This window comes from Ambystoma mexicanum, chromosome 6p (assembly GCF_040938575.1).
Source record: "Ambystoma mexicanum isolate Mex_15411 chromosome 6p, UKY_AmexF1_1, whole genome shotgun sequence".
NCBI classification, from domain to species: Eukaryota; Metazoa; Chordata; class Amphibia; order Caudata; family Ambystomatidae; genus Ambystoma; species Ambystoma mexicanum.
The window spans coordinates 19,135,898-19,158,247 of record NC_090935.1 but is presented as its reverse complement, the minus strand read 5'-3'; the positions used below and the strand labels follow the sequence as shown (position 1 = coordinate 19,158,247).

Here is a 22,350-nt window from a genome sequence, read left to right as displayed (position 1 = left end):
TCCCACGCTTTCCCGGTCAGGGGTCGTCTGTCACCATTTATCCACGCCTGAGAGGGGATAACATCAGATCGCTGGGTACTAAAGACTGTTGCCCACGGGTACTGCAGCGAGTTTCTCCGATCACCTCGCTACCACCTACCAAGGAGCAGACGCCTGTCACCAGAACACCTGCACATCCTGCTGGAAGAAGTTCAGGTCCTAATGGAAAAGGGCACCATCGAAGTTGTCCCCCTTCTACAGTTAAACACGGCTCTGATGCTTGTGAATCTGCTTAGAATCACATGCTGTGCATCTAGTCTGACATCTGGTGTTAATCGCAGAATATTGCATTTTGTCTTTCAAGGATCGAAAATGGACGTCAACATGGGCCTGCTTGTAACACTATCCCTAACGTGACGTGTAGTGTACCCAAAATCCCTCACACGTTGAGGTCCCTCAGATTATTTTTTTCCGCCCAGCTAGCTGGTCGCCCTATGCGGAGCTCGTATATTGCATAGTTATAACTTTCATTGTCCCACGACCGTTGGTCTTTTAGTCTTCGACCTTCCCGCACCGACGGCTACTTCGAGAAACCTACGCCGAAGACGCCTGTGGATTTCGGCAGCTGGTGCATCAGTCGACGCTGTGGGGCCAGGGGTTGGATTCTTTTAGAATGCAATTCCTTCTCCCCTCTCTTTTTCCTTCTGGTCTGGCTGTCGCCCTTTATCACCCATAAGGGCGTCTCTACTAAACACACAAGAGCGCTGACGCGCCAGTTATGAGTACATCAGGCCCAAAGGTTTCGGCGGAGCCGAAAACCTTGATGCCGTCAATAGGCACGTCAAAAACTCTCCCAGATACACCAGAGTTACGCTAGAGTCTTGGAGCCATTGTTTTGACGGCAAATAAACCGAACGGCACGACCGAACGTCGAGAGGATTATTCAGAAGGGTCTCAGCCCCTCTCTAAGACTTTGGCTGATAAATCCAGACCTCCTATGTAGTCTTTTCCTCCTGGAGAGCCCTTCCCTCCTCCAGACCCCTCTGGCTTATCTATATGGACCAGAGTGAGGTTTGAGAGTTATATGGACAAACTTTCAGTTTGTTGACTTGTCTGAAAAGTTTATTACCCCAAAAAGGCCTATGGAGGAGGATTCCTGCCCTAGTCTTCCAAAGGTACGAAAGCTTTCAAGTCATATTCCCCAGGAACATGCTTAGCAATCTCTGAACCTAAAGAGGTCTACGAGGACCCCTATGGCCAAGAAGAAAATTAATTTGAGGAGACACCGGACCAGTGCCCATCTTGGGATCAAGAACCGCAGTAGAGGAAGCACCATGGCTCTCACCCACTGGAACTCCAGACCCAGACGTCCGGTGTCTGGATCCTCCCTCCTTGCCTCCTCAAAGACAAGCATCACCTGTTGATGATCAGATGGCCTTTAACACAATCTTAAATAGGGCTGCAGTCCATTTTCAGATTTCCACTCAAGAGGCAGTACACTACACAGACTGTGTGGAAGACATCCTGAAGGAGAAACCCACCACGAGTCAGGCGATCCACTGCTTAACTCTATCAAGAAGAGCCTTGCGCCCTCTTTGTTATCCCCATCTCTTATAAGCTTTCAAACCTCGAGTGGAGAAGCTTTTTCACCCCTCCCCTTCTGACCCGTTGTATATTGCATGCTACTCCAGACTCCCTGGTCGTCACTACTACCAGAAAGAGGGCCGGAGTCCCGTTGTCTACGGCAGAGGCACCACATGACAAGGATTGTAAAAAGTTGCCTGCGCTCGGCAAACGCATCACCATCTCAGCGGAATATTCCATTAGAATTTAATAACACCACACTGCTAGACAGTTATAGTGACGTACAGTGGAATTTACTTCAGGAGGCTCTCCAAGAAGTCCCAGAACCGGTATGATCATGCCTGCCGGCAGTTGTCTCGGAAGGGAAACAGGTCACCCATAATATTCTAAGAAAACATGCTGGAAGTGGCTGAGAAAGCGTGCGGACCCTGGCCCAGGGTACTCTTCTTAAGAGGCAACACAGCTCAAGAATTCGGGCTTTAAGCCAGAAACACAAACATATCTAATAAACAAACCAGTGGAGGTGACCAATTTGTTTGGGAAACCAGTGGATGATGCCTTAGAAACAGCTAAGAAAGAGCATGAGACTCTTAAGTCTCTTAACCAGATCACTGCAAGACCCTATGAACAGCGAGGACGTAACTTTCTCCAGCATTGGGTCTGGCATGGATTCACATGCTCATGAATATTTCCCATCGTCCGGCCGGGAATCCTCAGTAAAGAAAAAAAACAGTATCAGTTTTGTTTCCGATCTGTCTTTCTTAGTAGTAACCAGTCACTGATCTCTGGGTCATACTGCCCCAAGCCAATGACTGCCCTCTCCCTAAGCCCCTCCCCTGGCAGCCATCCTCAGATTTTTACCGCACGTTCAAGTGTTGGGAGTCCTCGTGCTATAGCTCTCGAGCTTTTACTGCGTTTTGTGCTTTTTCAAAGAGATTTATCTCATTTTTCGGTTAAATCGAGCCTCAAGCTCCACCGTTTCTACTTCCGATCAACGGGACCCGTTTCGGAATTTTCTACGCCCCTCAAGGATGAAGTTTTCATCGAGCTACGCTTCTTGGAGGATTCCAGCAGTTTCTGAGGCCTACCTCGTGGACATGGCCCAGGAGAAAGGAAGCTCGACGCCCGGCAAGCTGTTCAGGAACTGCCCTGGATGCAAGCTACAGAACCTGTTCAAGGAGGACAAGCACTCGAGGTGCCTCTACTGCCTTCACGAAGACAAAACGCACGTGGAGAAGGACTGTGCGTTTTGCATGAACATGTGGAACGGACCATGAGGGATCGTCGGACCCATCTCGCCAACCGGCTGGAAGGCAAGAGCCCAGCAGGTGAGAAGAAGAAGTCGTCTGAGCGGTCTTCTAAGTCCTGTGAGGGCGCTCCGGCGACGGGGGCCCAACAGTAGGCTAAGCACCGCGAGTCCGCGGGCACCGGGAGCGCCCAACGGTCGGGCTCCTTGGCTGCCGGTCAGGGCACACCTTCACTGACACCATCAACCACGAGCCAACGTTCTGGCTCGGGGAAGAGAAAATCTGAGAACCCAGCTAAGCTTCTGGAGAGGCCTCAAGTCGATCTCGGAGGAACCGGCCGAGGGGTGAAGGCCTCAAGAGTGCCCAAGGTGGTGAAGGCCTTGATTCACCCGGCCAAGGCCTCTATTGAGGGAGTCGCTGCAGCCCTGGCGAAGCCTACAAGGCTACCCCAGTGGTGGCGACCTCGGGGCCCAGAGTTTCCCTCCCTCCCTGGAGTGAATCCTCTTTTAAGCCCATCGAGAAGACCCCTGTGAAGACCCCGGTGGAAAAAGATGGGTGGGGGGCGGTGGCCATTACGGACACGAACACAGCCTCCGAGGAGGAGCTGGTAGAAGTTGAAGAGGGACTCGACAAGAATTTGGAAGAGGCCCGTTCCCACGGGAGGGATCCCGACGAGGGGGACGACGAGAGCGAGGGTGGCGACGACAAGGCTCCCATGGAGGAGGAGCAACCATCGCACCCGTCGCGGCCCGAGCCACAGGACAACTAGCCGGCCATCTTGACAACAATCCAGGCCTTATGCACGGAGAAGAGTACCAGATTGCCTCTCTCCCCGACGGACGACCCGACTGAGCCAGGTCCGTCGGGAAGCCCTCCAAGCAAGAGGAGGAGGATTCATCCAGCCCCACCTTGTCAGCCCTCATGGCCCTCTCAGCCTTTGTCTCCTTCCCTGATCCTGAGGGATGACACAGGAACAGATAAGGTCATGAGGGGGACGAATGACAGTGGTGACAACGGGACGGATCTCCCGTCGCCGATTCCTCAGGCTTCCCTGCCCGACAAAATTGGCTCGTTTCACACCATGATTGCCAGGGTGTCTGAGTTTTTCCAGCTCTGCCCCGAAGAGAAGAAGGAAGGCTTCCTCTACCAGCGGCGCAAGGCCAAGAGGAAGACTGTCCTCGCGGTGTTGTTGCTGGATGACATTTGGGACGATGGACTTGCTCTCCTTAAGAACCCGTCCACGATGCCTGCCAAGAGGGAACGGTACGAGAAGAAGTACCGGCTCCCTGACACTGCACCGTTGTGTGTTAGGGCGCAACCGATGCCGGATTCGGTCGTCTCAGCAGCGGCCAAGAAGAAAGCAGGGGGCCAGGGGCATCAGCCTCGACTTTTACTTCCCCGCCGGATGGCGAGGAAAAGAAACTGGATGCAATGGGACGACGAGTTATCTCGGCGGCGACGACGACGATTAAGGCGGCCAACGCCCTGGCGTTCGTGGCCCGCTACGACAGGGAATTGTGGCACAAGATCGTCCCCCTGTTGGACTTCCTACCGGACGACAAGAGGGCGGAGGCCTTGGCGATCTTGTAGGAAGGCGAGGTGGCGTCTGACCACGCCATAACGGTGGCCACGGACATTGCCGACACCGATTTCCGCCAGTTGGGCAACAGCATTTGCCTTAGACGGCGGGGGTGGCTCAAGGCGACAGATTTCCGCCTAGACTTGCAAGCCAAGGTTTTGGACATGCCCTTCGACGGGAACAATCTGTTTGGGAAGACAGTGGATGAGTCTCTCCAAGCCATCAAGACCGACACAGACACAGCTCGGACCCTAGGAGTTCTTCAGCAACGACGGCCGTCCTTTCGGAACTCCGGAGGCAAGCAACGTGCCTCCAAGGGATTCGGCGGTGGGTCCTCTACGTACCGCCAGGCGGCCCGATCCTCATCGCAAGAAGCCTACAGGGGACGAGGCAAGTCTGGGGACTCTCGCCGTCGTCGCCAGGGAGGCCAAGGCGACAAGGCGGCCTCCAAGCAGGACTGAACCGGCCGTTGCGACGGGCCCCCACCGAAGCACCCCAGTGGGAGGCCGGCTGGCGAAGTTTGTCAGCGTGTGGGAGTCCATCTCCACCGACCGTTGGGTGCTGGATGCCCTGGCCCAGGGGCACGCCCTCGAATTTCTAAAGAAGTGCCCCCCATTCCACCCGTGGCCAGGAAGGAAAACCACGTCCCTCAACTACTGTTGGAGGTAAGGGCGATGCTCAAGAAAGGCGCCATCGAGCAGGGGATGTTTCTGGTACCCTTTCATCTGGCAGGGATAAAGAACACCATCGCCGACTCACTCAGCAGGGAGCTGCGCTCGTGCCACGAGTGGGAACTGCGTCAGGATCAAGTGAATCGACTCTTCCTGCGATGGGGCAAACCCCAGATCGACCTGTTTGCGACGGCAATGAACTCCAAGTGCCAGAGGTTCGCCAGCAGGTTTCCCCAGCCGAGGAGCATGGGCGATGCTTTCTTGTTCCCCTGGGACGGCCTTTTCCTATATGCATTCCCTCAGTTGCTGCTCCGACTCATCAACCAGCTCAAGAGGTCCCGGTGCAGGATGATCCTCTTTGCACCAACGTGGCCGAGACAGATCTGGTTCCCAGACCTTCTGGACTTGTCAGCGTCCCCACCAGTCAAGCTGCCGACGGACGCAGATCATCTCTCCAGAGAAGGAGGCGCCATCCTTCATCATGACCTGGGGTCGCTGAACTTGCAGGCCTGGCTCCTGCAGCACTAGAGTTTGGAGGGTATGATATCCCGGCTGACTGCAGAGAGGTTCTTGCAAAAGCCAGGGCGTCCTCAACTCTCAAGTGCTACGGACACAAGTGGAAGAGGTTCTCTGTCTGGTGCTGTGCACAGAAGATTAACCCGCTACGGATTACGGCCCCTCAAGTGCTGCCGTACGTACTGTCCCTGGCCAAGGCTGGACTAGCTTATGCCTCCATCAAGGTACATCTGGCTGCAATCTCCCGATACACCAGAACTACAGGACGGGCGTCTTTGTGGTCTCATCGTCTGGTGAAGGAATTTATGAAGGGACTGTTCTGATCGTTCCCGCCGGTGAAGGCCCCTGCCCCGGTGTGGGAGTTCAACGTGGTGCTGACCAGGCTCATGGGGGCGCCATTCGAGCCTCTGCATTCGGTGCCGTTGAAGTTCCTGTCGTTGAAAACAGCATTTCTTGTGGCTATCACCTCCGCACAACGAGTGGGAGAGATCCAGGCCCTATCCTGAAAGCCTCCATACTTGACTTTTCACGACACAAGGGTGGTGCTGAGGTCGCACCCCTCCTTTATTCCCAAGGTGCCGTCGGACTTCCACCTCAACGAGCCCTTGGTGTTACCAGTTTTCTTCATCGCCGGCCGAGAGGACTTTGCACTCGCTGGATGTAGCTAGAGCGCTGAAGTTCTACGTGGACCGCACAAAGAGTTTTCGGAAGACGTCACAGCTGTTTGTAAACTTTGGACCTGTGAAGGATCTCTCGAAGGCTTCCATTTCCAGATGGCTCTCCGGCTGCATCATGCACTGTTACCGGTTGGCAAACCGACCGCTGCCTGGCCGTCCGACAGCCCATTCGCCCAGAGAGATCGCTGCTACCATGGCGTTCCTGTCTGGTGTGCCCCTTCACGAGTCGATCGGGACTCCAGGAAGGAGTCCAGGGTCGGCCAAGCAGTGCTGCGCAACCTGTTCGCCTGAAGGTGGGCCTGGTGAGGAGGTAAGAGTTGCTTAATGTTGAGTTATGTAATGCTTAATGTTGAGCCTTTGCCACCTCCTGTGGTTGTGCATGTGTGTACTGCTATGTATTCTTGTATTCATGAGCATGTGAATCCATGCCAGACCCCTGGCTGGAGAAGGAACAAATTACTTACCTGTAACTGTTGTTCTCCAGCATGGGTCTGGCATGGATTCACATGCGAACCCTCCCTCCTTCCCCTCTGCGGCTCTTCACTTGGTCATACTGCCACTTTATGTGCTACCAAATCTGAGGATGGCTGCCAGGGGAGGGGCTTAGGGAGAGGGCAGTCATTGGCTGGGGGCAGTATGAACCAGATATCAGTGATTGGTTACTACTAAGAAAGACAGATCAGAAACGAAACTGATGCTGCTTTTTTTCTTTACCGTTGATTCCCGGCCTGACGACCGGGAATATTCATGAGCATGTGAATCCATGCCAGACCCATGCTGGAGAACAACAGTTACAGGTAAGTAACTTGTTCCATAGCTGTTCCTGCCGGGGCAATCTTTCTCATGTTCCCCACACAGCCAGTATGGAACAGGTAGTGCACCATGATCCTCCGGACAGGGCAAAGGTGGTACCGGTCAGTACCAGCAGAGGGGTCCGCAGAGAGGCAAAGGAATGCAGATAGGAACGCCACCCCAAGAGACACCCGGTCTCCGCTCAAAAATGACTCGCTGGCCCGTATCCCCTCCCATGCCTACCCGGTCGGGGGACGTTTAACATGTTTTCTTCACGCATGGGAGGCGGTCACTTCAGACTAGTGGGTGCCCAAGACCTTTGGCCACGGTTATTGTATCGAGTTTCACCGGCCACCTCGATACCGACCACCAACATCCAGGCGCCTATTGCCAGCTCACCTGAAGATTCTGCTGGAGGAGGTGCAGATCCTTCGAAGGCACGGGCGCCTTCAAAGTCGTCCCGTTTCATCAGGTAAACTAGGTTATTTATTCAGTGTACTTCCTTGTACCCAAAAAGGATCTCACCATGAGTCCTGTGTTAGATTTGTGCCCAGCAAACCAGTTTGTTAAGACACACAAGTTCAGAATGACAACATTGCAGGAAGTTATCCCACTGCTAACACAGGGGGATTACATGGCAACATTGGACATGAAAGATGCGTGCTTTCATATTTCAATGTTGCCAGCGCACAGAAAGTACCTAAGGTACATGATAAAGAACAAGCACTATCAGATCAAGGTCCTTCCCTTCGGCATTGCATCATCCCCACGGGTGTGTACAAAGGTACTGGCAGTAGTAGCGGCTCAATTGCGCATACAGTCCATCCCAGTCTATCCTTACCTCGACGACTGGCTAATAACAGGGGAATCGTACGAACATGCCTATCAAACACCCAGAAGACGATAGATCTCCTCTTCAGTCTGGGATTCTTGATCAACGAGAAAAAGTCCAGCCTAGACCCCAGCCAAGTCAAGCAATTTCTGGGGGCTCTAATTCGGACCAAAGACAGGCTTGTCTTTCCCTCCAGCGAGAGGGTTCAAAACATGCTGTTCCAGATCCCTCGCTATGTAGCCAATCGCGAGGTGACCGTACGCAAAGCCATGCGACTGTTAGGGATGATGGCCTCCTGCATTTATCTAGTCCCACATGCACGTTTGCGTATGCGCCCCATGCAAGAGTGGCTCTCGAGCCAATGGTGTCAGGCCAGGGGACAATGGGACGATCTAGTGGTTCTCGGCAGCCTTGTTCTCTCTGCAGTGGTGGTCAAGGGTAAATCTCTTGCAGGGCAAGGCCTTCACCACCCCCTCAGTAGAAGCCACTCTCACCAAAGATGCATCTCTGAAGGGGTGAGGGGCTCACCTCCTTCATCAGACGGCACACAGCGTTTGGTCCCCAGCAGTAGCATCCAACCACATAAACCTGTTGGAATTACTAGCAGTGTTCAAAGCCCTGAAGGATTTTCAGACACATCTACAGGGAAAGACAATACAGGTCCTCACGGACAGCACCACAGCCATGTATTACCTGAGCAAACAAGGGGGCACGCACTCTCCAGGGCTATCCAAGCTGTCTCAGAACATATGGAAATGGGCTCTCAAACATAAAATGTTCTTCCTGTAACAACACGGGGAACTCAGTCTTCTGGCGGACAAGCTCAGCAGAGACTTCCCACTACACGCAGAGTACAAATGGCAGTTACCCAAAGACATTGATCTCATCATCTTCGCAGACTGGGGCTTCCCAGAGATCGACCTGTTCGCAAACCTGGAGAACTCTCAATGCCCAGATTATGCCTCCAGGTACCCGCAGAACCACTCCAAGGGGAACGGACTCTGGATAACCTGGTCAGGGAAATTTGTCTAAGCTCCCCCCCCCCCCCCCAACTCCTCTACTGAACAAGATGGTGCACAACATACACCAGGAACCAGTCACAATGATTCTGGTGGCTCGGATGTGGTTCCGCCAACCCCGATTCTCTCATATGACGTCAATGTCGGTCTCCCCTTCGAGGAGGCTGCCGTGCCCGTACAACATGCTGTCGCAAGACAGGGGGTAAACTCTACACCCATGCCTGCAAACTCTCAACTTAGCCTGGCTCCTGAAGTCGTAGAGTTCGGACACTTCCAGCTTCCTCAAAGATGCATGGACATACTTAAAGAAGCACAAAAACCGAACACCAGACACTGCTACTCCAGCAAATGGAGACGCTTTGTCATCAGGTGCAATTCTAAGAGCATCAATCTTATTGAATGATGCTCACCAACACATATTGCCCTGTACCTAATACACCTACTAGATTCATGCTTGGTTTTCAATTCCTTAAAAGTCCACTTAGCTGCACTTTTGGCTTACACCACGTCCCATAAAAAGGTTTTGTGGTGGAAAATTTCAGTTGTCAAGGCTTTATGGAGGGGGTTAAAAGACTTCATCCCTGTATCTCCAACCCATCTCCCGGATGGGACCTGAACATGGTACTAACTAGACAAATGGGGTCTCCATTAGACCCTATGCATAAGGCTAGCCTTAAGGCTCTCACTTACAAGACCGCCATCCTGGTGGCAGTCACATCAATAAGAAGAGTTAGTGAACTGCAGGCCCTTTCAGTTCAAGACCCATTTGTCACAATTCACAAAGAAAAGGTGATCCTGCGCACTCACCCATGGTTTGCGCCTACATTTATTTTAAAGTTCCATGTCAACCAATCAATAGAACTACCCACCTTGTTCCAGAACCCCACTAACGTCGCCGGAAGAAGTCTCCACACACTTGATGTGAGGGGAGCGGTCATCTATTATCTGGAAAAAACAAGACCACTTAGAAAGACAAACCAGTTTTTCGTTTCAGTGGCAGCTGGTAGGGGAGATCCTGTCTCAAAATCAGCAATTTCAAAGTGGATTGTATACTGCATCACACTGTGTTCCACTCTTGTTAAGAGAGATCTGCCCTTAAAGCCTCTAGCACACTCTACTCGGGCTCTGGGGCTTCCATAGCATTCATTGCAAATGTTCCTCTCAAGTCCATGTGTAAGGCAGCAACATGGAATTCTGTACACATCTTTACAATACACTACTGCCTAGATACAATCGCTTGGTCTGACTCTCAGGTGGGACAAGCGGTACTAAGACATCTCTTTGCTACTGTTCCTTCACACATCCCACCACCATTTCTGGGTACTGCTCGCTAGTCTATGCATAGCATGTGATTCTAAGCCGATTCACAAGCATCAGAAAACATGCATTACTCACCGTAATAGCATTTCTGATGATTGTATCTGCTTAGATTCACATCGCCCACCCTTACTCCCCTCTTGGAGTAAAAGAAACATAGACATCTACATATTTCTCTCTCTTTGTACTCACTCGCGATAGTCATCCGGCTCCCTCACAGCAGAATAAACACAATCGGAGGGACCTTGGCGCGTGAGGGATTTGGGGTACACTACACGTCACGTTAGGGATAGTGTTACAAGCACGCCCATGTCGACGTCCCGTTTCGATCCACGAAAGACGAGATGAAATACTTCACGATTACCACTAAATGTCGGACTATATGCACAGCATGTGAATCTAAGCAGATACAATAATCAGAAATGTTATTACAGTGAGTAATATGTCGTATTTATTCAGTGTACTTCTTAGTAGCCAAAAAGGATCTCACCATGCTCCCTGTTTTAGACAGTGAAACCTCAAAAGTTCAGGATGGACAACTCTTAGACATTGGACATGAAACCTGCATACTTTCATATTTCAATGTTGCCAGCGCACAGAAAGTACCCCAGGTTCATAACAGAGGACACACACTATCAATTCAAGGTTCTCCCTTCGGCATTGTCTCATTCCCAAGGGTGTTCACAAAGGTACTGGTGGTAGTGGGGGCTCTAATTCGAACAGCAGACTGGCTCGTCTTCTCCTCCAATGAGAGGGTCCAAAACTGCGGTTCCAGATCCATCACTATGTAGCCAGTCATCAGGTGACCATACGCAAAGCCATGCGACTGATGGGGTTGATGGCTTCCTACATCTACCTAGTTCCTCACGCTCGTCTGTGCATGCGCCCCATGAAAGAGTGGCTCTCGAGCCAATGGTGTCAGGCCAGCGGCCAGTGGGATGATCTAATTGTTGTCTCGGCAGCCCTCGTTCAGTCTCTGCAGTGGTGGTCAAGGGAAAACCTTCTGCAGGGGAAGGCCTTTACCACCCCCGCAGTACAAATCACTCTCGCCACAGACGCATCTCTGACAGGGTGGGGGCTCACCTCCTTCAACAGATGGCGCTCAGCGTGCGGTCTCCAGCAGTAGCATCAAGTCATATCAACCTGTTGGAACTGCTAGCAGTGTTCAAGGCCCTGAAGGCCTTCCAGACACACCTCCAGGGGAAAACAGTTCTAGTCCTCACGGACAGCACTACGACCATGTACTACTTAAACAAGGGGCACTCACTTTCTAGGGCTGTCCAAACTGTTCCGAAACATATGGAAGTGGGCACTCAAACGCAACATGTTCCTCCTTTCACAACATGTTTCAGGGGAACTCAAATCTTCTGGCAGACGTACTCAGCAGAGATTTCCCCCTACCCGTAGAGCATGTGTGACGGCTACAGGAGGACATTTTACTCAATTTCTTTGCAGAATGGTCTTCCTGGCTCCTGAGGTCATAGTGTTTGGGCACCTTCGCTTACTCAGAGAGGCACGGAAACCTACCACCAGACATTCCTACTTCAGCAAATGGAAGCGCTTTGTGATCTGCTGTAATGTCAAGGGCATCAATCCTATTGAATGCTCATCTAATGATATCGTCCTTTACCTAACTCACCTGTTAGATTCAGGACTGGTTTTCAATTCTGTTCAAGTCCACTTAGCTGCGCTTTCGGCATACACCACGTCCCAGAGCAAGGTTTCATGGTTGAAAATTACTGTAATTAAAACCTTTATGGAAGGGGTAAATCGACTTGATCCTCCTATGTCCACCCGGCTCCCGGGTGGGACCTGAATGTTATCAGACTGATGGGACCTCCCTTTGATCCAATGCACAAGGCTAGCCTTAAAGCACTCGCCTACAAGACCGCCTTCCTAGTGGCGATCACCTCTATAAGGAGAGTCAGTGAACTGCAGGCCCTTTCAGTTCAGGACCCATTTGTCACGATTCACAAAGACAAGGTTGTTTTGTGCACACACCCTCGCCTTGTGCCCAAATTGATCTCGAAGTTCCATGTAAACCAGTCCATAGAACTACCCACCTATTTCCAAAACCCCACTAACGTGATGGAAAGAAGCCTCCACACACTAGATGCAAGGAGAGCGGTTATTTACTATCTGGAAAAAACAAGGCCACTAAGGAAAACAAACCAGTTGTTTGTTTCCGTGGCAGCTTGTAGAGAAGGGTACCCAGTCTCTAAATCAGCTGCATCACACTGTGTTAAACGCTTGCCAAGAGAGATTTACCCTTTGCGCCTAGAGCTCACACGACTCGGGGCACAATGGCTACCATAGCATTCATTGCAAATGTTCCTCTAGATTCCATTTGCAAAGCAGCAACTTGTAGTTCTGTACACACCTTTATTTATTTATTGTATTTGTTGGTAGCGCCCAGAACCGGAGGTATCACAGCGCCAAGAAGGCATTATATAGTAAGTTGCAAAATGGTTACACTAGGCTTACATTTGTCGGAGGCAATAGTAATCATGCATTGGAGAGGCTAAGGGGTTACACATATTTGTTAAAAATTAAGGTTTTTACTTGCTTGTAAAAGTGTGTAGGATGGTTTGTTTTGGATATGCTGCGGGAGCGTATTCCAAAGTGTAGGAGTGATGGTGGTGAAGCAGGAGCCCCCAGCTCTCTTTCTGGAGAATCTAGGTATGTGCAGGGCAGATGTGGTGGAAGAGCAGAGATTGCGTGTGTTATGTTTCTTGATGATGATGCAGTTCATGAGGTAAGGGGCGGCAGTGTTGTGTAAGCAGCGGTAAATGATAGAGAGGAGTCTGAAGTTGACACAAGCTTTGTTGGGGAGCCAATGAGCCTCACTTCTGATGTGTGAGATATGATCAGAGCATTTCATGCCCCAAACGGCTCTAAGAGTGTTATTTTGAAGCAGTTGTAGTTTTGTGATGTTTTTGGTTGAGGTCTCTGCTGAGATGGTGTTGCAATAGTCCAGTTTGCTGCCTATGATGACTCGAGCTAGGGTGAGGCAGTTATTGGGGGTGAGGAATCTTCTGGAGAGGTTTATACGTTTGGTGGAATAGGCTGCTGAGGAGACGATAGCTTTGACATATTTTTGCATGTTGAGTTCAACATCCAGATAGACGCTTAGTGTTCCGACATTGGCGGAAACGGGGATGGTGTTGCCGTCGATGCAGAAAGAAGAGAAAGCAGGACTGAGGTGTTTCAGGCGGTGTGAGGATCCCACAATAAGGAGCTCAGTTTTCTCGTTCAGGCAAAGATGGCGAGTGGCCACCAAGGTCTCTATGATGCTGAAGACGCGGTTGATGTTGGCAGAGTCTAGTTTGTGGTTTCTGGTGATTTTAAGATGAACATGCATGTCATCTGCAAAATTGGTGTAGGGTATGTTAAGGCTGTCAAGGTGGTCAAAGAGGGCTTTGGTGTACACGTTATAGACGGTAGGGGAGAGGCAGGAGCCTTGTGGGACGCCATAGGAGACCGGTATGGGGTCAGCTGCTTCAGGTCCTGTGGAGACTCTAGTGGATTGGCCGGATAGGAAGGATTGGATCCATAGGGTGGCTTCTGGAGCGAGGTGGAAAGTTGCGGTGATTTGTTTGCAGAGGATTTCGTGACCAACCAGGTCGAAGGCTGCAGATAGGTCAAGTAGGAGGAGGATTGCAAGCTCGCGTTTGTCCCTAACGTGGTGAAGCAGGATCTTAAGGTCAAGGAGTGCAGATTCCGTACTGTGTTTGGATCTAAAGCCTGATTGGCGAGTACCTAGCAAATGATGGTTTTCAAGGTGTGACTGGAGTTGCGTGTAGGCAGTGCGGTCCAGGAATTTCAGGAGATATGGGACAGTGGTTATAGGGCAGTAGTTTGTGGGGATGGTTGGGTCCAAAGTGGGTTTCTTTAGGAGGGGTGTGACCCAAACTACTTTGATGGCCATTGGAATTGAGTTAGGAAGCATTCATGAAGTTTGCTACGGTAGGAGCCAAGGGTTCTGTGCACATTCTGACAATATGAGCAGGGCATGTGTCGCCAACACAATTGGATGCTCAGGTGCTGGATGATGGTGAGGACTTCAAGGGGGGAGACGGCAGAGAATTGGAACTGTGGGTGGTGGTTGCGTGGGTGATGACTAGGGGTAGGTGGCAAGGGTGGAAGTTGGGATTTCTTGAGCATGGCTTTATCTCTTAATGTCCCTGTTTTGGTGTCCAGGGACGATTGGATGAGTGTGCACCATGTTTTGTCCTTTGAGAAATTGTCAGGGGGGGGAGGGTTCAAGTTCTTTAAGAATTTTGAAGAGCTCTTTGGTATTAGAGCTTGCGTCAGAGATTCTGGAGCTGCTGAAGATATTCGCTTTGGTAGCAATGATAGCAGTTTTATAATGGTCAGCTGAGCACTGCAAGGCTGTTTTGTTGGTGGAGGTAGGGTTCTTCCTCCAGTGATGTTTGAGGGCCTGTTTCTTCCAAAGGGAGGCTAGATCATCTGTGTTCCAATTTTGGTGGTTCCTGTTTTTCCGGGATGTGGTTTTAAGGGGGGCATGTTCATCAAGTGCAGTGAGCAGTGCATGGTTGTAGGAAGCTAATAAGACTTCAGGGGTGGAATCATCCGGGGCTGATTTGAGTGTGGCTAGGATGGTGGGAGTTAGAAGTTCGACTGTGAGCTTGCGAGTGTGTCTGGCAGTGATGGTAAGGGGTTCACTGACGGGAGTGTTTTTGGTGGTGAACGAGAAGAAGATCAGGGAGTGATCGGACCAAGGAAGGGTGTTGCAGGGGAGAATCCAGTTGAGGGTAGGTGAGAGAACCAGTTGGGTGAAGTTCATTTCTTCAAGGGTGGCTGCTCTGGCGGACGCCTTGTGGTCAGAGGGTTCTTTGTAGCCTAGATTGAAGTCTCCTAAGAGGATACATTTAGTATTGGGCTTGAGGAGCGGAGAGATGAGGAGGGGGATGTGGGTTTCAGGTTTGCCAGTGTGGGAGGGTTGGCGGTACAGGAGGAGTACATTGATGGTGGTCGGGAGGAGGATTCAAGTTTGACCAATAGGATTTCATAACCTGGTATCTGCTGTAGAGGGGAGGCTCTTATCGGGAGGGTAGATTTATGGATGAATGCAAAGCCACCTCCTAGGCCGTCTTGGCGGTCGACTCGTAGGATGGAATAACCAACGGGAATGGCAAGAGAGAGGAGGGTGCCAGCTGATTCATGTAGCCGGGTTTCAGATAAGGCTAGTAGGTCTAGATTATTATCTAGTGGGAGGTTGTGGATATCAAAAGCATGAGCACAGATGGAGCGCAGGCAAATGTGATAGGAGGTGGTGTCGGGAGAAAAAGGGCTAGTGGAGTTGTTTTGGGGTGGTGTAGTGTGAGGAGTTGTAGCCTTCTTGGACTGATCTTGTTTAGGTTCTTGGAGGGGGGATTCTAGAACAGAGTCTGTGTAGGCTGGCTAGGCTAATGCAGGGAGCTAGTAGTTTCTGTGGTGTGGTAATGTTGGCGATGAAAATTTTATTCAATGGTGCATGGCGCACTGGGGTTGAGGGAGAGGCCTGACTGGATTGAGAGGGCTGTGATAGAGCATGTGAGAAGCTGTCGAGGTCAATGCGTTGGTGCCAGTGTGGTTGGCTGTTGTATTTGAGCAGGCAGCAGGCAGGTCATTGTTGGTAAGCTAGTGCGTAACCTCAGTCTGGTCTTTCTTTCGTTAATGGTTCTGGTCGTGAATTGGTGAGAGTGGCAGCATGTAGGAGGGTCGTAGATAGTGGTTAATGGGTGTGCTATGGCGGAGGTAGCAGGATGGTTGTGTAATGAGGGGAGGGATGTGGGTTTGACAGTTGTTGGGGGTTGGGGCCACAGGTATGAGATGACTTGAGGACTGTAGTAGCAGGGAGAGGATGGTCACTTGATATGGCACGGGTGCAAGTCTTGCATCAGTATGGTGTGTGTGTTTTAGGCAGTGGCTGCTATACTTTGTAGCAGTGCGTAGGGAGTCGGAGAAGACATTGCAAAAGCAATGAGTAGCCTCCAAAGTTCCCTTAGCGGGCTGAGCATTAGGGCTTTCTTTACTGAATTGTGCTTGTGCAATGAGTATGGCATGGCTGGAGTGTAGTATAGGGATGCCAATTACATCAGATACATCAATGGCATGAAGTATATACATTGGACAGGAATTATAGTTCTTCTGGGTTTTAATCCAATGCTCATTGTTAGGGTAGGCATGGTAGCCTGGCTAGGACCGGCCATGCTGGGTCCTGGGAGCAAAGCGCTGGTAGGCGCATTGGGGGAGTCGTGCTTGCCGACCTTGCGGAAGTGAGCACTCGTTTGTGTACTTGAGACTGGAGCCACCAGAGGCAGAGTGGTTCTCGTGCTTGCGGAAGCACGTGAGAAGTTGTCGGGGGCACCGGAGCTAGTGTGAAAACCAGCGTGAGGGACACAGTGTGTGTTGTCTAGGTTAGCATGATGGGTGACGGGAGCTAAAATGGGGCGGTTTCTAGCAAGAGTAGCTACACAATGGTAGGGTGATAAAAACTGCAACATTTCTTTCTGGGCTTGTCTACAATCTGGCATACATTTTCTGGAGATACAATTACTTTTCCTAACAGGCACAGTACCTCAAATTCTGTTATCAACCATATTGCAAGTGCTAAAAAAGGTAGCAGGTGCCCCTCTCTAGAAAGAACATGACATGATCATCTATTATGTGTTATTTGCCACTTTTGGAGTCCGCAGACATTGCTTTTTGCTCACTGTACCTTTCACAGATGGGAAATACCCATTTGCATATCAGTCTTTGTCCCGCCCAAATGGGCAGTCAAGCACTGAGATGCTATGGCAATTCCCGTCTGAACAAGAATTCCTACAGCAACGCCATAAACGTGTTTCAGCCTTGTTGGGCCTCATCAGTGAGGTGAAGCTGAGCCTCTCTAAGTACAGTGAGTCCACGTCTGGTTGCCCCCAGGTAACCTAGGGTGACCAACCCCAAGTTCCTTTCAAAAATACTAAAAAGGTAGCAGGCGCCCCTCTCTCGAAAGAACCAGGCATGATAACCTGTTCAGTGGTTATTAACCACATAGAGAGTTCGCAGCCATCGCTTTTTCTCACTGGACCTAGCATTTCTGAAGATTGTATCTGCTTAGATTCACATGCGCCCGCCCTTCCTCCCCTCTTGGAGTAGAAGGAACATAGACTTCTTACACCTTCTATCGCGTGTACTCGCTCACGCAGACTATAAGGCTCCCTCACAGAAGAAAAAAAAACCTGTGGGACTCGATGCGTGAGGGATTTTGGGTACACTACACGTCACGTTGGGGATAGTGTTACATTCACGCCCATGTTGACGTCCCCTTTCGATCTTCGAAAGAAAGATGCAATACTCTGCGATTACCACTAGATGTTGGACTATATGCACAGCATGTGAATCTAAGCAGATACAATCATCAGAAATGCTATTAGGCTGAGTAATGTATGTCAAATGCCACATAACCGTAAACTGGCGATCCAGCAAGACGTCTGTCAACATGTATGCCAGAAAGACTCTTTGAAGCACTTAATTCTGAAGGATAAAGATGTATTTTAGCTCTACATATGGAATGCCTCCCGATTGTGTCCTGCATTTGTGATTAATACCATTTCATATAGCTTAATTTTATCACAATTGGGTACGCCCTTTAATACACCTTGGGTTCCATGTATGTCATTACAGTGTGCCCATTATGTAACGTTTTCAGTCATCCAAAAGTCTTGTATAAATCCCATGAGCCTTGTTTTCTTTTTAAGGTGTACATTTCCAATATCTTTTAGCTGAAATTTGATTTATTTTTTATGGGGAATATATTTTTACTGTTTACAGTTTGGAGCTACAATCTTGTCTTCATTTAGTCAAAATGAATGGTGTCATCTATCTGGGGTAAATAAAAATTCTTGTCATATTTTCTTTTACTCCAATAGATATTGTACTGAAGAATACACATCGAAGGCCATATAGTAAATGCCACTCTGACAAACCTCAACTAGAAAGCCTCTTACCAGGAGAAAAGAAGAGTGTTGGTGCTGCTGTTGGAAGACTGCATGATGGAAAACAAGCAGCAAAGCAAAAATATAACCTCGGGAAGGGACATACCAGATAATGAAAACTTTAGGTGGCATCTGAAAAAATCCAAACAAATTAAAATGTACCAGTGCAGTGAGTGTGGGAAGTGTTTCTCCTCTTTATCACACTATCAAACACATGAGAGGATACACACGGGAGAGAAGCCATATACCTGTATTGAATGTGGAAGGACATTTAATAGGATAGATGGACTTAAAAGCCACCATAGAATACATACAGGAGAGAAAAGAGAGAAACCATATATATGCAGCGAATGTGGGAAGGGTTTCTACCCTTTGTCACATCTTCTCATACACCAGAGAGTTCACACAGGAGAGAAGCCATTTTCATGTGACATATGTGGGAAGGGATTCAGCCAGTCATCACACCTGTCAGTACACAGACGAATACATACAGGGGAGAAGCCCTATGCTTGTAATGAGTGTGGGATGAAGTTCAAAGGTGCATCACACCTAAAAATTCATTCAGTCACACACACAGGGGAGAAACCCCATAAATGTGATCAATGTGGTAAGGGATTCCGTGATACATCAGTCTTGAAAATTCACAAGCGAGTTCACACAGGAGAGAAGCCCTTTAAATGCAGTGTATGCGGAAAGTGCTTCAACCATTTAAATAATCTGTCCAAGCATACTCGAATACACACTGGTGAGAAACCGTATAAATGCGGTGAGTGTGGAAAGAGTTTCACCCGGCTAGATGGCTTGACTGTTCACAAGCAAACACATACAGGAGAAAAACCGTACACTTGTAGCGAATGTGGAAAGAGCTTCAGCTTGTCAAGTTCTTTGTTAGTTCATAGGACGATACACACAGGAGAGAAAGTCTTTCATTGCAGTGAATGTGGGAAGAGCTTCAACAACTCCTCAAATTTCCGTAGACACCAGAGAACACATACCGGGGAGAAACAACGTCCGCGAATAATCGCTGGAGCCGACCCACACCTGAGAATGGACACTGAAGAAAGGCCATATGCTTGCAGTGAATGCCCAAAGACTTTCATAAGAGCCGCTCACCTACAGTTGCACAAGACTACGCACACCAGTGCGAGGCCCTATCCATGTAGTGAATGTGATAAGAAATTTAAGCAGCGCTCACATCTAAAGGTACACCACAAAATACACACGGGAGTGAAGCCATTTCCGTGTATGGTGTGTGGGAAAGGATTTTCAAGCCGTGCGGCCCTGAAAATCCATGAGCGTTTACACACAGGAGAAAAACCACATGCCTGTGGTGAATGTGGTAAGAGGTTCAGCCAGTTAGCAAATTTGGTTACACATCAGATGATACACTCGGGAGAAAAACCTTACACATGTAGTGAATGTGGGAATAGTTTTAGATGTCCTGGAGATTTAAAATCTCACCAGAGAAAACACACAGAAGAGAAACCATATGCATGTATTCAATGTGGAAAGAATTTTACACATTCACAACACTTGAAGAGACATCAACTACTTCATGCAGGTATAAAACCCTATACTTGTAACATATGTGCGAGAAGTTTCACTGACTCTTGGACTTTGGTCATGCACAAGCGAATTCACACAGGAGAAAAACCATATCCATGCTCTGAGTGTGGGATGAGATACAGAACGACAAGCGCTCTGAAATCGCATCAGAAGATGCACACAGGGGAGAAACCATACATGTGCAGTGAATGTAGAAAGACTTTCAGACATTCCAGTGAATTGACTATACACCAGCGCACGCATACTGGGGAGAAACCTTATTCATGCAATGCATGTGGAAAGACATTTTCTGACCGTGGATCGATGACCAAACACCAACGAATACATACTGGAGAAAAACCCTTTGTCTGTAGTGAATGTGGCAAGAGTTTTGCGGACACACGAGCACTTACCAAGCATCAGAGGACACACACTGGAGAAAAACCCTATTCGTGCGACGAATGTGGGATGAGATTTGTTGGCACTCGCTCTCTGAAAAGACATCGTCAAACACACACTCTAAACTTAGAATGTCCATCCACTTTTGATTAAAGACCCTGAATGAACAAAGATAAAGCAACTAGCTCCTAAACTGCACAACCTTTAGTAGTTGAATCACTCGTGGTTGTGTCGTAGGGGACTTCACATCAGGTGAGCGGTGCATTTACAAAGCTATCATCATTGGACTCAGCATTCTTCCGGCGCAATTTGAGCAGCTTCAATACCCAATTATTTGTCGCTGCATGCATCTCTGCCTTACCCTCCCACTCTACTTTCTCTGCCATGTCAGCTGACAATACAGCTTCCGTTCTCTTCTCTTCACTTTCTTCATCTCTCAACACTCACTATCCTGCTTCTCTTTTCCATCCATCTTGTAAACCTTCTCATCCATGGCTTTCTATCCACAGCCAGTTGATGCGACGTGTTCTACGTCGACTGGAAAGGCGACGGCTTCATTCCAAATTTGAGGGCAACTTCAATTCATACTCATATCACATCTTATATGATGATTGTCTTCTTGCTGCTAAATGATCGTATTTTTCTGATATGCTTCATTTTCAGTTGGCTCACCCATGACGCCTTTTTCAAACCTTTTCTCTCCCCTGCAACTTTGGACCACTCGCTTAACTCTTCCCTATCTGCCTCTGACATAGCCTCTTTTTTCTCCTCCAAGGTGGCCTCTCTCTGCCTTGCTATGGACTCTTCCTCTCCCACAACAACATCACCATCCCCACATGCTTTGCCTTCCGACTACCTCTATTTCTCATTTCACTACCATCACAGATGAAGACATTTCTCTTCTGATGACACGTGCTCATCCCACCACTGCACCCGCGGATCCCATTCCATCTGTTCTCATCTCGAAGGTCTATCCCTCTCTCAAATCTTATCTCACATCCTTCTTTAACATTTGTCTCTTAACCTCAACATTCCTCTCCTTCTTCAAACAAGCTTCCATCATTCCTATTCTAAACAATCCTTCTGCTGACCCCTCTCTTGTTTCTAACATTCATCCTATTTCTCTTCTTCCGTATCTCTCTAAACTACTTGCACGTCTTGTCTACCTACAAGTTTCCTCATTTGTCTCTAATAACTCAATTCTCCGTCGCTTTCAATCTGGTTTCCGTCCTATGCACTCAACAGAAACCGCTTTTCTCTCAGTTCTAAACTCGTTACTCATGAAACATCACTCTAAGGACACTTCCATTCTTATTCTATTAGACCTTTGTTAGGCAGAAACCTGTGCAGTTCCCTTGGGGAACACTGCAAAAGATTTAAGACTACAGGTAGAGCAGTAAACCCCTTTGGTAGCAGTCTGTACCACCCAGATTTACCTGGTAGCTGTGGCTGAGCAGTCAGACTTCTCTCAAGAAGAGTTAGGCAGTATGTAAAGTATACACAATATGTACCAAAACACAATAGCACAAGCAAACACTGACCAGAGCTTGGTTTCAAAAGTATATAGTTATTTATTTAAAATACACATAAGTTAAAAACACTCTAGCAAAAATATAGTAAAAGCACTTCAACACAGTTATAATGAAAGTAGATTCAATCCTTTCTCCTATCTAGACAACTCTAAGTAAACACCACTTAATTAAAACAGAGGTGAGTGCTTAACGTTAGATGACACTCTAGTAGTTTCCAAGAAAGGGAGAGAAAAAGCAGAAATGGGTTAGACACACCACTCTAAGGTCCAGAGCACTTGCAATAGGCTTAAAGAAGAATAAAGTCACAGGTGAGCAAAAGTCACTAGGCAGGGCCCACTCTTAGAGTAGCCGGAGCGAAAATGTGCCCAAGATCACACTGTTAGTTAGAGATTCAAAGTCTTGCAAAGAGTCAAAAAGAGGTTAGAGTGGCTCAGAAAGTTTAGCCAAAGTGTCCCAGGCACTCCCAGGTTCGAAAGCCGGGGACTAAATCTACCCCGTACAGTCGGTAGCAAGGGAAGCCAGGCAGAACACAGTACCTTAAGCGGAAAGGATCCTCCAGCGGTGGCAGTTGTTCCAGGCAGTGGCAGCAGGGCTCGACGTCGGTCAGGGGAGAAGAAGTTCTCGCTGAAGAGCAGAAGAAGAGGGTCGTTGCACTGCCCGGGAAGAAACCAGCCGC

The 22,350-nt window shown here is 49.1% G+C and overlaps 1 protein-coding gene across 4 annotated transcripts in view; it reads left to right on the top strand.

Moving 5' to 3' along the window:
• The window catches only part of LOC138511145 (histone-lysine N-methyltransferase NSD2-like), a 583,237-nt gene extending 562,039 nt beyond the window's left edge, over window positions 1-21,198 (top strand). For 2 of the 4 annotated variants that reach the window (XM_069626640.1, XM_069626641.1), the window contains exon 3: window positions 18,133-21,198. In XM_069626640.1, the coding sequence (XP_069482741.1) occupies window positions 18,253-20,295 (2,043 nt within the window). In that variant the 5' untranslated portion in view covers window positions 18,133-18,252 and the 3' untranslated portion in view covers window positions 20,296-21,198. The remainder of the gene's footprint in view (window positions 1-18,132) is intronic. The other 2 variants (XR_011280576.1, XM_069626644.1) reach the window with 2 other exon arrangements.
• The last annotated feature ends 1,152 nt before the right edge of the window (window positions 21,199-22,350 follow it).